This window comes from Leucoraja erinacea, chromosome 9, assembly GCF_028641065.1.
Source record: "Leucoraja erinacea ecotype New England chromosome 9, Leri_hhj_1, whole genome shotgun sequence".
In the NCBI taxonomy this organism is placed as follows: domain Eukaryota; kingdom Metazoa; phylum Chordata; class Chondrichthyes; order Rajiformes; family Rajidae; genus Leucoraja; species Leucoraja erinaceus.
The window spans coordinates 23,750,859-23,765,302 of record NC_073385.1 but is presented as its reverse complement, the minus strand read 5'-3'; the positions used below and the strand labels follow the sequence as shown (position 1 = coordinate 23,765,302).

General features: G+C 40.7%; 1 protein-coding gene across 3 annotated transcripts in view; it reads left to right on the top strand.

Annotated features, from left to right (window-relative positions):
* The window catches only part of zc3h14 (zinc finger CCCH-type containing 14), a 47,720-nt gene that overhangs the window by 23,452 nt on the left and 9,824 nt on the right, over nucleotides 1–14,444 (top strand). For all 3 annotated transcript variants that reach the window (XR_008723981.1, XM_055640341.1, XM_055640340.1), the window contains 4 exons: nucleotides 2,930–3,085; nucleotides 5,827–5,977; nucleotides 9,624–9,817; nucleotides 13,383–13,506. Coding sequence is in view for 2 of the 3 variants with exons in the window: in XM_055640341.1 (XP_055496316.1) it covers nucleotides 2,930–3,085; nucleotides 5,827–5,977; nucleotides 9,624–9,817; nucleotides 13,383–13,506 (625 nt within the window). In the remaining variant the exon portion in view is untranslated. The remainder of the gene's footprint in view (nucleotides 1–2,929; nucleotides 3,086–5,826; nucleotides 5,978–9,623; nucleotides 9,818–13,382; nucleotides 13,507–14,444) is intronic.

The following is a 14,444-nucleotide window of genomic DNA, read 5'->3' as shown; positions in this document are numbered from 1 at the left end:
CCCACCACCGATGTCAGGCTAACTGGTCTATAATTCCCTGTTTTCTCTCTCCCACCTTTCTTAAAAAGTGGGATAACATTAGCTACCCTCCAATCCACAGGAACTGATCCTGAGTCTATAGAACATTGGAAAATTATCACCAATGCATCACGATTTCTAGAGCCACTTCCTTAAGTACCCTGGGATGCAGACCATCGGGCCCTGGGGATTTATGAGCCTTCAGTCCCATCAGTCTATCCAACACCATTTCCTGTGGATTTCCTTCAGTTCCTCCGTCACCCCAGATCTTCTGGCCACTGCTATATCAGGAAAATTGTTTGTGTCCTCCTTAGTGAAGACAGATCCAAAGTACCTGTTCAACTCATCTGCCATTTCCTTGGTCCCCATAATAAATTCACCTTTTTCGGTCTTCAAGGGTCCAACTTTGGTCTTAACTAATTTTTTCCTCTTCACATACCTAAAGGCCCCATTTACTATCCTGCTTTATATTCTTGGCTAGCTTACCTTCATACCTCATCTTTTCTCCCCTTATTGTCTTTTTGGTTATCTTCTGTTGTTCTTTAAACATTATCCAATCCTCTTGCTTCCCGCTCATCGTTGCTACGTTGTACTTCTTCGCTTTAATTTTTATACTGTCCCTGACGTCCCTTGTCAGCCATGGTCGTCCCTTTCTCCCCTTGGAATCTTTCTTCCTCCTAGGAATGAACTGATCCTGCACCTTCTGTATTATTCCTAGAAATGACCTGCCATTTTTTTCCACTGTCGTCCCTGCTAGTGTATCTTTCCAGTCAACTTTGGCCAGCTCCTCCCTCATGGCCCCATAGTCCCCTTTATTCAACTGCAACACTGACACCTCCGATCCACTCTTCCTCTCCAATTGTAGATTAAACCTGACCATGTTATGGTCACTTCCTTCTAATGCCCCCTAATTAACCTTGAGGTCCTTTATCAAATCCGGTTAATTACATAACACTAAATCCAGAATTGCCTTCTCCCTGGTAGGCTCCAATACAAGCCGTTCTAAGAATCTATCACAAAGGCACTACAAAGTCCCTTTCTTGGGGTCCAGTACCAACCTGATTTTCCCAGTTTACCTGCATGTTGAAATCTCCCATAACAACCACAGCATTACTTTTAATACGTGCCAATTTTAACTCCTGGTTCAACTTGCGCCCTGTTTACTGTCCGGGCTACTGTTTGGGGGCCTGTAGATTAGGGTCTTTTTACCCGTACAATTCCTTAGTTCTATCCATACTGACTCCACATCTCCTGTTTCAATGTCACCTCTTGCAAAGGATTGAATTTCATTCCTCAACAACAGAGCAACCCCACCCCCTCTGCCCACCTGTCTGTCTTTTCAATAGTAGGTATACCCAATATACACCACCCTCTCCCCCCCCCCACACCACCCTCTACCCCACCCCGCCCCTCTCCCCCCAACACCCCCTCTCCCCTCCACACCACCCTCCCACGCACACACCACCCTCCCCCACGCACACACCCCTCCCTCCCCCACGCACACCCCTCCCTCCCCCACGCACACCCCCACATCCCCACATCCCCACTCCCCCTCCCCCTCCCCCACCACCCCCTCTCCCACACCATGGTGGAATATTGCATTGGGGAATGGGTTGCGTTGGGAGTCCAGGCCTCCCGTGTGACTGGGACCCAACGGGTCCCATTTAGTCTAGTATATTACTAAAACTCTCATCTTGTTTGTTTGCTGGTTTGTAAGTACGTATATTTGTGCACAAAATGGAACACGATAGCGCTACAATCTTTGCACCACCTTACTCACCTTTGTCCTGTGAAGTGCCAAAAATAAGTTTTGTTTAGTTGTTCACGTTTTAAACTAATAACAAACACTTAAAAAAACCTGTCTGCCCCTCAGCGGTGTTCCACCCCACAATGACATCACAATGGGATCTAATTTACATAAACTGCCCGTCAGCAGTGTTCCACCCTACAATGTCATCACACTACGATCTCATTTACATAAACTGCCCGTCAGCAGTGTTCCACCCCACAATTACATCACAATGGGATCTCATTTACATTTTTTTTTAACCTGTTTAAAAAAATACAGCAGCTTCCACCTCACAATGACATCAAGGGGGGGGGAGGGGTTATGGAGGGAGGAAGGGAGTGACTGAGGGTAGGGGAAAATAGAGGGAGGGATAGGCGGGAGAGGGGAAAGAAGAGGGAGGATAAAGAGGGGGAGAAAGTGCTGGGGATGAGGGGTAATGGAGGAGGATAGGGGTAGGAAGGGGGATGGCGAGGCGCACTTGGGGAGGGTTACCGTGACTTGCATCACAAAGGGAATCTCTGGCGTCACAATGGGAACCCGTCAGCCACGTGGGGTAGCAGGGTGATAGAGGGAGAGGAGGGGGGTAGGGAGGGGAGAGGGGTTATGGAGGGAGTGACTGAGGGTAGGGGAAAAGAGAGTGAGGGAGAGGTGAGCGAGGGAGTGCTGGGGGATGAGGGGGAATGGAGGAAGATAGGGGTAGGAAGAGGGATGGCGAGGTGCAGTTGGGGAGGGTTGCCGTGACTCGCGTCACAACAGGGATCTCTGGCGTCACAATGGGACCTGACAGGTGGTAATTGCAACTGACAAGTAGGTATTATTTTAACAAGAATTGAACAAATGCCGAAGTATTTTATTTTTGTATTGCTATGTTTGAGAATGATTTTTTTAATTCCATCTTGGATCCTTTGCATTAAAAGCCACATTTTATCAAAGCAAAACATTCTATTTTCACTTGTGACTCGACATTGATTTTTTAAATTTGTAAAACTGAAGAAATATAACCAAATTGAATTCACGTTTTCTGCCTAGTTTATCTGGAAGTTCATCTAAAATTGTTTGAGTAGAGATTAAATTATTTAAAGAGTGAATAAAAAAATAATTACAATTTTTTCTTTTGTGCAGTTATTCCACAGAAACAGATGGTACCTGTGGCTCCTAGAACTCGGGCCATACGTGAAAGTAGTGAAATTGAAGTGATTAATCCGGTAGACAAAGCACATCAGCAAGCCTTACTATTACAGATCAATGAAGCTGAACAACCAGCGCAAAAGAATTACTGTAAGAATCAAAATGAATCGGCATCAGAGGAATACAATTTTAGTGGCCTTTATTGGAAGTTTATGTATTTATTGAGAAGATAATGTTGTAATTTAATGTTTTCTTTATCGGCTTTTAAAATACATATTTCCTTTGTTTTAATGACTTCCTTCCTCACATCATACCTCCACCCACATTCCGTTCAATATGCCAATAATGACCAAGTTATAGTTGCTTAGGACCCTGCCTCTTTCTCAGTTTAATAATAATCTTTGCTCTTTGCTCAACTAGTTCATTTATATGAACACTAGATTACACCCCATCACTGGCTGTTGGATTACTCTTATTTTATAGACCTCAATCCCCAAATAAATGTTCCTTCCATTCCCCTCGCTTTCAACCTTTCTAAAATTTTAATCTTGCATTTGTTCTGGAAAGCTTTCACTTTTTTCCTCTTTGTACTAAATTCAGTATTTTTCTCTTGGAAGAGAATTTGAAGCTGGTGACATATTTCCACATGTATGCTGTCCTTTTCTTCATTGTTAGTATATTCTATATGTTTAGAAAATACTGTTGACGTTTTCTGATGGCTTACAGGCATCATTGGTGTGTAATGGTGCACACTGTCGATAGGGTGACATTCAAGAGAGTTGGTTGGTCATGACTGTTATATGGTTATATGGACTGGTGACTGTCTTGGGTGTTGTTTGAGCTGCACTCATCCAAGAAAGTGAAAAATATTCCAATATTCTCTCTTGATGTATACCTTGTAAAATGGTGAAAAGGCTTTAGGATGTCAAGAAACCAATCGCTCGCAACAAAATACGACCTGTCAACCTAGTTGTAATATTTACTTTCTTGTCATCCGTACATTGCGTGATAGTGAATATGGAGCATTTGGTAATAGTAATGCCACTGAATGCTGAGGGCAAATGGTTATATTCTCTCTTGTTGGATCTGATTATTTGCACCTAATGGTTCATGCCCTGGTATTGCCTCGATCATGCTGAATGCAGGCACATATTGTTTTATTTTCAGATAAATTGTAAGAGAAATCGAATCTTGTAATCATCAGTAATAGTTCCTGCTTTTCTCATGATGCAAGGATGTAATTGAAGAAACAAATGCTAATTGTTGTCTTATTGATGCTACCCTGGAGAGCTCCTGAAGCAATGACCTGCGGTTGGGTGAATGACTTTCATCCCAATCATTTCCCATACGTGAGAATGCTTTCTCCTTGACATCACAATCAGCTAAAAGCAACCTTAATGTTGGGAGCAGTGATTTTTGGAATTCGCCTCCTCTTTATTCCATATTTATACCAACACTTAGGTTGAAGTTCAGAGCTAAGTGGTTTTGGAGAAACCCAAAATAGGCATAATTGAAAGGCTTAATAGTGAGTTAGAACCATTTGATAAAGCCTTTGACAATGCCTTCTGTCACTTTAATGACTGAGTGTTAGATGGATGGTAATTAGATTAGATTTGTCATTTTTTTCTGAGAGCATGTGGGCAATTGTCCACCATGTTTGGCAGTTGCCATTGCTGTTGCTGCAGTTGAACAATGTGACTAAAGATCTGAGTGATTCTGGACTGCAGACCTTCAACTGGGATGACTTGACCCTTTGTTTTTTTAATATCATATGAAGTAAATCAGATTGGCTGTAGAATGGCTTCTGTGATGTTAGGTTCTTGGGTGAAATCCAAGGTGGATTGTTTACTTGCTACTTCTGGCAAAATATGTTGGTGCTGTATCTTTTCTGTTATTAGAAATGTTGTATCCTTTTAGCCTTTGATCACATAAAAATATATCTCAAAGCATATAAGGATAGGCCTAGATAAAGTGCATGTGGAGAGGATGTTTCCAATAGTGTGTGTCTAGGAGGGTACAGCCTCAGAATAAAAGGACATACCTTTAGAATGGCGATGAGGTGGAGTTTCTTTCGTGAATCTGTGGAATTCATTGCCAAATCATTGGGTATTTTTAAAAGTGTAAATTGATAGGTTCTTGAATAGTAAAGGCATCAAAGAAGGCAGGAGAATGGGATTGAGAGGGAAAAATAGATCAGCTATGATAGAATGGCGCAGCAGAGAAATGGCCTAATTTGGCTCCTATGTCTTTATGGTCTAAATAATTGAATTGTATTGTCTTGTAGACATTTTCACTCATTGTGCATTTGTTATTTGTGTGAGGGCATAAGTACTTTTTGTCTCATCAGTTCATTCACAGCCAACTGGGCAAGTATATTGGAAACAAAACATAAAGTGCTGGAGGAACTCAGCGATCAGGCATCATCTGTGGAGGAAATGAACAGATGACATTTTGGGTCCAGACCTTTTTTGGACTAAACGTGTGGGGGTGGAGTGAAACGCCCCTCTACAGATGCTGCCTGATCTAAGTTCCTCAACCACTTTTTTTGGTGCAAGATTCCAGCATATACAGCTTCTTATGTCTTGGGAAATTTGAAGTCTATATTTGCATAAAACATTCAATCTCAAAGCTTGGACGGAGACTGAGTGCATCTCTGCTGCACCCGCTGAGTTTCTCCAGCATTTTTATGTACCTTCCTTTCTTTAAATGCTATTCACCAATACAGCAATGATTTGTATCATCTCACTTTATGCACTGTCTGCAACTCAAGTTTCAATTTGAGTTGCTTGTCATGTGCACAACTATGGTGAGGTACAGGTACTATGAAAAAATCAAATGGATTCCATAGTTGTTAATTGTTGTAAATTTATAAGCTTTTATTATTTCTATAGTGCAACCAGTAGAAGCAAAACCCGGTGGTGATACAAGATCCTTTATCTTGAAGAAGCCAGTATTGGGTGGAGTGGAATCCCAGCTCCAGGGAAAAGCTACAGTTTATGTGGAAAGTGTGCCAGCTGAACAAGAACGTATGGTGCAGACCAAGTGAGTGATGGCTACTCTGCGATATTGCATTTTCATTATATTTAATTTCAGTATATTCCATCAGTTAGGTTTTTGTGTGTTATACAACTTAATTGTTTATCAGTAGAACCCCATCAAGATTAAATCTGTGCATTTCCTACTTGACTTTGCATTTGAAATTAAAAACTCTTCTAGATCCTTCCTAATTTTGTGTACTAAATCGGCCATCAAGCTTGTGGTCTGAATCAAGACCTTAAAAGACATGCTCCTCATTCAATATGGGAACACTTAGAATCTGGTAAACTGATCGCTGGGCACTCCAAATTAAAGTCCTTTGATAAGGGGATACAGGCAAACTGATAATCTTGTCTGAAAGCGAATGCAACATGCAAACTTTTACCAGAATTTCAAATGGGCAATAGACAATAGACACTAGGTGCAGGAGGAGGCCATTCGACCCCTCGAGCCAGCACCGCCATTCAATGTGATCATGGCTGATCATCCCCAATCAGTACCCCGTTCCTGCCTTCTCCCCATATCCCCTGACTCCGCTATCTTCAAGAGCCCTATCCAGCTCCCTCTTGAAAGCATCCAGAGAACCTGCCTCCACCGCCCTCTGAGGCAGATAATTCCACAGACTCGCAACTCTCTGTGAGGAAAAAGTGTTACCTCGTCTCCGTTCTAAATGGCTTACCCCTTATTCATAAACTGTGGCCCCTGGTTCTGGACTCCGCCAACATCGGGAACATGTTTCCTGCCTCCAGTGTGTCCAAACCGTTAACAATCTTATATGTTTCAATGAGATTCCCTCTCATCCTTCTAAACTCCAGAGTGTACAAGCCCAGCTGCTCCATTCTCTCAGCATACGAGAGAGAATAAGCATGAGAGGGCAATAAGCATAAGAATCATAGATGTGGTACATTCCTTCAGAGCAATGTCATAAAATAAATTAAAATGGAATTGCTTTTAGGTCAAATATTTAAATGCTCCAAATGTTAAAAAAGCATATTTTGTTTCATTTTTTTCTCTTCTCCCAACCCCCTACCTGTGAAATGTTCTAGCTTACATTTTTCCACATGAACCTTATCTGTCCCTCTTTCTTCCTCTTTACCGGCAGCCTATTCTTTGCTTTTCTTGAAATGCTTGATTTGTTTTTTTCCTCAGAGTAATATATTCAAACTTGTTTGTATCTTTGGGGCATAGAAGGAGACCATTTCAATTATGTCTGTATCCTTTCCAAATTAAAACTTATTGCACTCCCCAATCTCTCAACTGAACATTCTGTCAATTGTATCAGGAAAGAGATCCTAGCAATAATCTTTGGGGCATATATTTTGACTTTTGTGCTCTGCTTTGTTTCAGCTGGCCATCTGCTTATGTGGCCATATCTAATATAATTGGCTGTCCTTTAACCTTTGCAGTAAGTCTATTATGTAGAACCTTCTCAAGTACATTTCAGAATTCTCACATGCCATTGATTTTGGCATTCTAGCACAACTCAATTCCATCATTTTCCCTTGTATTCAATCCACTATCTTAAGCTTCCACTCCTTTCATTAGTAGCACACTCACATGCAGTGTGACATTTACAAGAAAACCAGCAGCAACTCACCAAAGCTGTTTTGAAATTATCCCTGAAATCTTAACCTTTATTGCTTAACGTCCAAAAGCAACAAGCACAGCGCCCTCCATAATGTTTGGGACAAAGACACCTCATTTATTTATTTTTTACCTCTGTACTCCACAATTTGAGATTTGTAATATAAAAAAATCACGTGGTTAAAGTGCACATTGTCAGATTTTAATAAAGGCTATTTTTATACATTTTGGTTCCACCATGTAGAAATTACAGCTGTGTTTATATATAGTTCTCCAATTTCAGACCACCATAATGTTTGGGACACATGGCTTCACATGTTTGTAATTGCTCAGGTGTGTTTAATTGCCTCCTTAATGCAGGTAAAAGAGAGCTCTCAGCACCTAGTCTTTCCTCCAGTCTTTCCATCACTGTTGGAAACTTTTATTGCTGTTTATCAACATGAGGGCCAAAGCTGTGCCAATGGAAGTCAAAGAAGCCATCATGAGACTGAGAAACAAGAATAAAACTGTTAGAGACATCAGCCAAACCTTAGGCTTACCAAAATCAACTGTTTGGAACATCATTAAGAAGAAAGGGAGCACTGGTGAGCTTATTAATTGCAAAGGGACTTGCAGGTCAAGGAAGACCTCCACAGCTGATGACAGTAGAATTCTCTCCATAAGTCAGCAGAAGACTTCATGAACAGAAATTCTTGAGTGGCCAAGTCAATTACCCGATCTGAACCCAATTGAGCATGCCCTTTATATGCTGAAGAGAAAATTGAAGGGGACTAACCCCCAAAACAAGCATAAGCTAAAGATGACTGCAATCCAGGCCTGGCAGAGCATCATCAGAGAAGACACCCATGTGATGTCCAAGAATCATAGACTTCAAACAGTCATTGCTTGCAAAGGATATGCAAGAAAATACTAAACATTACTACTTTCATTTATATGACATTGCTGTGTCCCAAACATTATGGTGCCCTGAAATGGGGGGATTATGTATAAACACTGCTGTATTTCTACTTGGTGAAACCAAAATGGATAAAAATGGCCTTTATTAAAATCTGACAATGTGCACTTTAACCACATGACTTTTTTACCTAGAACCATAGAAATTAGGTGCAGGAGTAGGCCATTCGGCACTTCGAGTCTGCACCGCCATTCAATATGATCATGGCTGATCATCCAACTCGGTATCCCGTACCTGCCTTCTCTCCATACCCCCTGATCCCCTTAGCCACAAGGGCCACAACTAACTCTCTCTTAAATATAGCCAATGAACTGGCCTCAACTACCCTCTGTGGCAGAGAGTTCCAGAGATTCACCACTCTCTGTGTGAAAAAAGTTCTTCTCATCTCGGTTTTAAAGGATTTCCCCCTTATCCTTAAGCTGTGACCCCTTGTCCTGGACTTCCCTAACATCGGGAACAATCTTCCTGCATCTAGCCTGTCCAACCCCTTAAGAATTTTGTAAGTTTCTATAAGATCCCCTCTCAATCTCCTAAATTCTAGAAAGTATAAACCAAGTCTATCCAGTCTTTCTTCATAAGACAGTCCTGACATCCCAGGAATCAGTCTGGTGAACCTTCTCTGCACTCCCTCTATGGCAATAATGTCCTTCCTCAGATTTGGAGACCAAAACTGCACGCAATACTCCAGGTGTGGTCTCACCAAGACCCTGTACAACTGCAGTAGAACCTCCCTGCTCCTATACTCAAATCCTTTTGCAAATCCTTTTTCTATTACAAATATCAAATTGCGGAGTATAGAGGCAAATAAATAAATGATGGGCCTTTGTCCCAAACATTATGGAAGGCACTGTACATGGGGACTCTACCGCTTGCAAATTCCTACTTAAGATGCACTAAGCTTACCTGGATGTATTATCTGTAGTTGCTGATCAAGTACTCTAGTAGCTATTAAAATATCCTAACAGTAATTTTTAGGTCAGTATGGCAGTTTCTCTGCAGTTGGATTCCTTAAATATGTTATTGTTCTATCTATATTTGGTTATATTTATCCTGTTTTAATCTCTAATTAAAGGCTTAATGTTATTAATCACCGTTTTTATATTTTCTTGATAGAGATCAAATTGACTCCGAGGAAGCAAGTCCTAAATTTATTGTGACACTGGATGGCATTCCAAGTCCTCCTGGATCTATTTCAGAGCATGATGAGGAGACTGAGCCAGTGGAGCAAGAGGGTACTTTACAAGAGCCTGGAAGGAAATATAAATTATCATTACAGTCTGTTGCTCAGACATTGATTGAATCTGATGGTAATTGGTTAATTTGGTGTTTTTAGAGTTAATAATTACACATGAAAGCTTCCAGATAGAGGAAATGTTTATTCAGTTCAATTAGCACATTTTGTTAATTACTTATTTAATTTTCTTCCCTTACATCCTAGTGGGGGAAGTGTTGGGGGAAAATAAACATGGATGTGGGTTTCAGCAGAAGTGGTCAAAGTAAACAATGTTCTGAAGGGAATGGAAAGGTGATATGTACGCACTAATGATCTTTCAGAATGTCAGATATTCTGGAACAGATTAAAAGGTATCAGATATAATACCATGCAAGAGAAGATGAATTACAGACCCTCTTAACTTGATCCCACTTGTTGATCAAATACTAGAATCCATTATCCATTGGGAAGTCAAACACGACATTTGGAAAATCATAATATGTTTAAGCATAAAGGTTTTTTTGGTGGAACCAGTAGGACAGTTAAAGGAAAATGTAATGTGAAAGGATTTTCAAAAAGCATCTTGCAAAGTACCCTGATGTTAATAAATAAAATAAAGACATATGGATTTGGGGGAAAGAGCAGATTGATAGGAATAAATGGATTGTTTTCAGGGTCTTAGTGAGACACCACTAAGATGCATATTAGATCCTTGGGCATGTATGGTTATTGAGTAATTAATCCAAGTTTTATTGACCAAAAACCACATGGGGAAATAGCTATTTCATAATGCAAATTGATATAGATTGGTTAAATGAGCACGCAAGAAAGTGACAGGTGAAGTATATTGCAGTAAAGTGTGTGATTACTCGCTTGATGAGAATGGAGAGAAACTGGTATGCTAATATTGAAAATTTTGATGAAAGGTGCTGCAATTTCTCATGAAAGGTGACAAGCAATTACGGAGCCAAATAGTACTTTGTGACAAGTTGAATTGGAATATAATGATGTGTCTTTTTTTGCATTTGTACTGGAGCTTTGCTGATAACACACGTGTTCATATTGCAGCCTTGTATGCAACCTGAAAGTTTTACCTGCAGTTTTGGTCCATTCCTAAGAAAGAGCATACATTACTTGAAGTTAGTGTGTCCATACTCACTTGATTGGTTTCCTGAAATCACAAGGGTGTTCCTTGAGAAGCAAATGAATAGAATTTGTATTTCCTCGTAAAAATATGGAAGTATAGGAGATGATCTTTTTGTCCATCTGAGAGGGACTCACAGGTTTAATGCTGATAACCCATTTCTTTTGGAGAGTCTGGAACTAGATGGTATAATGAATTAAATCTGATTTTTTTTTACTCTGAATACTGTAAATATTTGGAATTGTGTCAGTGAGCTGTGAATGTTCAGTTATTGATTATATCAAGTAAATTTAAGGCATATTGGTAAACAAATGAAGGGACTTTGGCAAGAAAGTGAGTCAGGTAGATGGTTATGAATGATATCACTGAATGGGGTAGCAGTCTTTGATTCTGATACATGAACATGAGAAATGGAAGGAGTGGGCCAAATGTCTTAAGTTGTTGTACCAACATCCTATCTGTGGGTAAATAGGATTCTGGTTTAGTTCTGAGTCAATGGCAACAGACTCAAATAGAAGCGGCAAAGCTAAGGGGCTTGTGCCAGATGTGACGGTGATGCATTCTATCTTCCCAATATTTGGTTGGAGACTTAACTGAGGCTACATTTTGGAAAAGTAGACTAACTGGGTAAAGATAATGGAGAAACATTAGAGAGATGGAATCTGCTAATACATTAGAAGAGCGTGACCACATAGAACTGCTATGCGATGTAATCGGCAGGTGAGGGCGATAGAGGAAGACATTGCTGGAGATGTTCTGGCCCATTAGAGAAGTAATAGTGCAATCAAGGTAAGGTATCCCACTTCTGATAATGGAAATCAATCATTCTAGGAGAGTGGTGTGGTTATCCATTTCAAATGCTGCAGAAAGGATGAGGAAGTGTATTTCAGCTCTGTGGTCTGATCAAAATTGAGCAGGAGTAAATTAAACAAGGAGTTTTGACAAAATTGGGTATGAATGCCAGAGATGATTTATTCAAACACCTTCTGAAGGAAGAGGTTATGGAGAGGGAATGATCATATGTAAAATAGCAATGGTAGAGTTTGTAGGATCTTATGGGGATGTGGGTGTGGTTGTTCAGAATGAGATCTCTTACACTAGGTTGAGTTTTAAGAGAGCATGAAAGACAAGGTAGCAGTGAATGCGAGTTGCAGATTGAGGGCTAAAATGGCTAGGTTTTGGGGTTATGTTTGCCACTTACTGGTTATGGAAAAGTAGCTTATTTGTTACTCTTGGCGACAAAAGAGGCTCATGAGATCCTGGCATTTGTTGCAATGGGCAAAGAGCCAAAGTTTATTTTTGCTCTTGTGGCTTTGTTTGTGGTTTAGGCAAAATCGTATAAGATCATATGTGTGTTGTAGTTTAGTCACAACTGGTGTTTGTTGGCTGCACTGGTTCCATGTAAAAGCCCTGTCCCACGGTACGAGTTCATTCCAAGAGCTCTCCCGAGTTTAAAAAAATTCAAACTCGTGGTAAGCACGGAGAATGAACATAGCGGTTCTGAGTTCGGGGGACGTCTCTTAGTGGCTCGTTATGCTAACGGCAGGTACTCGGGAAGACGCGCTAACGGCAGGTAAGCACAGGAAGACTCGTGAAGATTTTTCAACATGTTGAAAAATGTCCACGAGAGCCCCGAGTACCGACGAGTAGCCATTACCGTAAATCTCCGAGTTTGAATCGGGGCAAACTCGGGAGAACTCTTGGAATGAACTCGAACCGTGGGAAAGGGCTTTAACAGTTACTCATTCTGAACTGACATACTGATTGGGACTAGTCGAAAGGTGACAATCAAGACAAAAGGCAGTAAATACTTGTGTTAACTTTTTAAAATTGAATTCACTTTGGATCATTAAAATATATTTAAGTTAAACCAATACCAATATTGTTTATTTGATGACCCTTTAATGTTTGGCTGAAGGGGCTGTCCCACGGGCGACCTAATTGGCGAGTTTAGAAGAGTTTGAAAAATTGACATGTTGAAGACCTCCTTCGGCTATGTTGAAGACCAGCTTCGACTAGCTATGACTAACTTCTGGAAAATTGGGCTACTGGAGAGTGAAGACGACCTCCGACCTCCCTTCGACTATGATGAAGACTACGACTACCTTCAACTACCCTTGATTACCTATGACTACCATGCCGACCTACTACGACTAAACCTATGAGTAAAAAAAGTATCGATTTTTTCCACGGTGACCTTTTTTTACTCGCGGGCATTTTTTTATATATTGAAAAAACTGTCGCGACCTAGCTGATGCCTCGAGTACGCAGAGACCACTATCGAGCATGAAGGAGAGTTATGAAGACCTCCTACGACCTCGTGTCGACCATGCTGCGAGTATGAGTCGAGGGCAAACTCGCCAGAACTCGCTGATTGGGTTGCCCAAGTGGGACTGGACCTTCAGAAATTATTGAATGGAAATTGACAGAATTCTAACCTGCATAAAAGAACAAAACTAGTGTTCAATCCTTTTTCTATTGAATATATCAAATTATCTTATTTTTCCAATATTAGAAGAAGAGGTTGATGACAGCAGCTTTCAACCAAAACGACAGAAACTTCTAGAGCGATGCAAGTACTGGCCAGCCTGTAAAAATGGTGATGATTGTATGTACCATCATCCTGTAGCTTCATGCAAGTGAGTACCTTAAGTCCAAGGCATTTATCATTAATTCAAGTAAGTGTTGCACTTTGGGAGGTCGAATGCATGGGGAAAGTATACAGTTAATGGCAAGATTCTTAACAGATTAATATACAGGGAAATCTTGGGGTCCAGGTCCATAGTTCCCTGAAAGTGGCATCACAAGCAGATGGAGTGGCAAGGAAAGATTATATTGCTTGCTTTCATTGGTTAGGGCATTGAGAATAACAGTCAGGAAGTCAAGATGCAGCATTTGGAGTAGTTTTGTCTATTATTATCATGTGTACCGAGGTACACAGATATAGGATAAACATTTAGTGCAAGATATAACATTGAAGTCCGATTAAAGATAGTTCAAAGGTCTCCATTGAGATGGATCGGAGGTCAGGACGGCACCTTAGCTGATGAGTATCCAATACAATTGCTCGCTCCAATACAATAAAGATGTGGAGGCTTTGGAAAGGGTACAAAAGAGTTTTAACAGAATGCTGCCTGGATTAGCAGGTAATAGCTGTAAGGAGAGGTTTGACAAACTTGGATTGTTTTCTCCAGAGCAGCAGAGGCTGAGGGGAGATCTGATAACAGTATATAGATTTATGAGAGGCATAGATGGGATAGATGGTCAAAACCTTTTTCCCAAGGTGGAAATGACTACGACTAGTGGATATAACTTTAAGGTAGAAGAGGCAAAGTTTAAAGGAGATGTGGAGCAAATGTTTACACCAATGGTGGTGGGGGCCTTAATCACGCTGCCAGGAGTGGTAGTGGAGGCACATACGATAGTGATGTTTAAGAGGCTTTTGGATAGGTACACCTGCTCTACCATTCAATAAAATCTTGTATCTTAATAACACTTCCCTGTCCTAACCTCATATTTTTTGATTCACTGAATAGTGATTGGGCCACCAGAGCCCTCTTGAATAGAGTATTCCAAA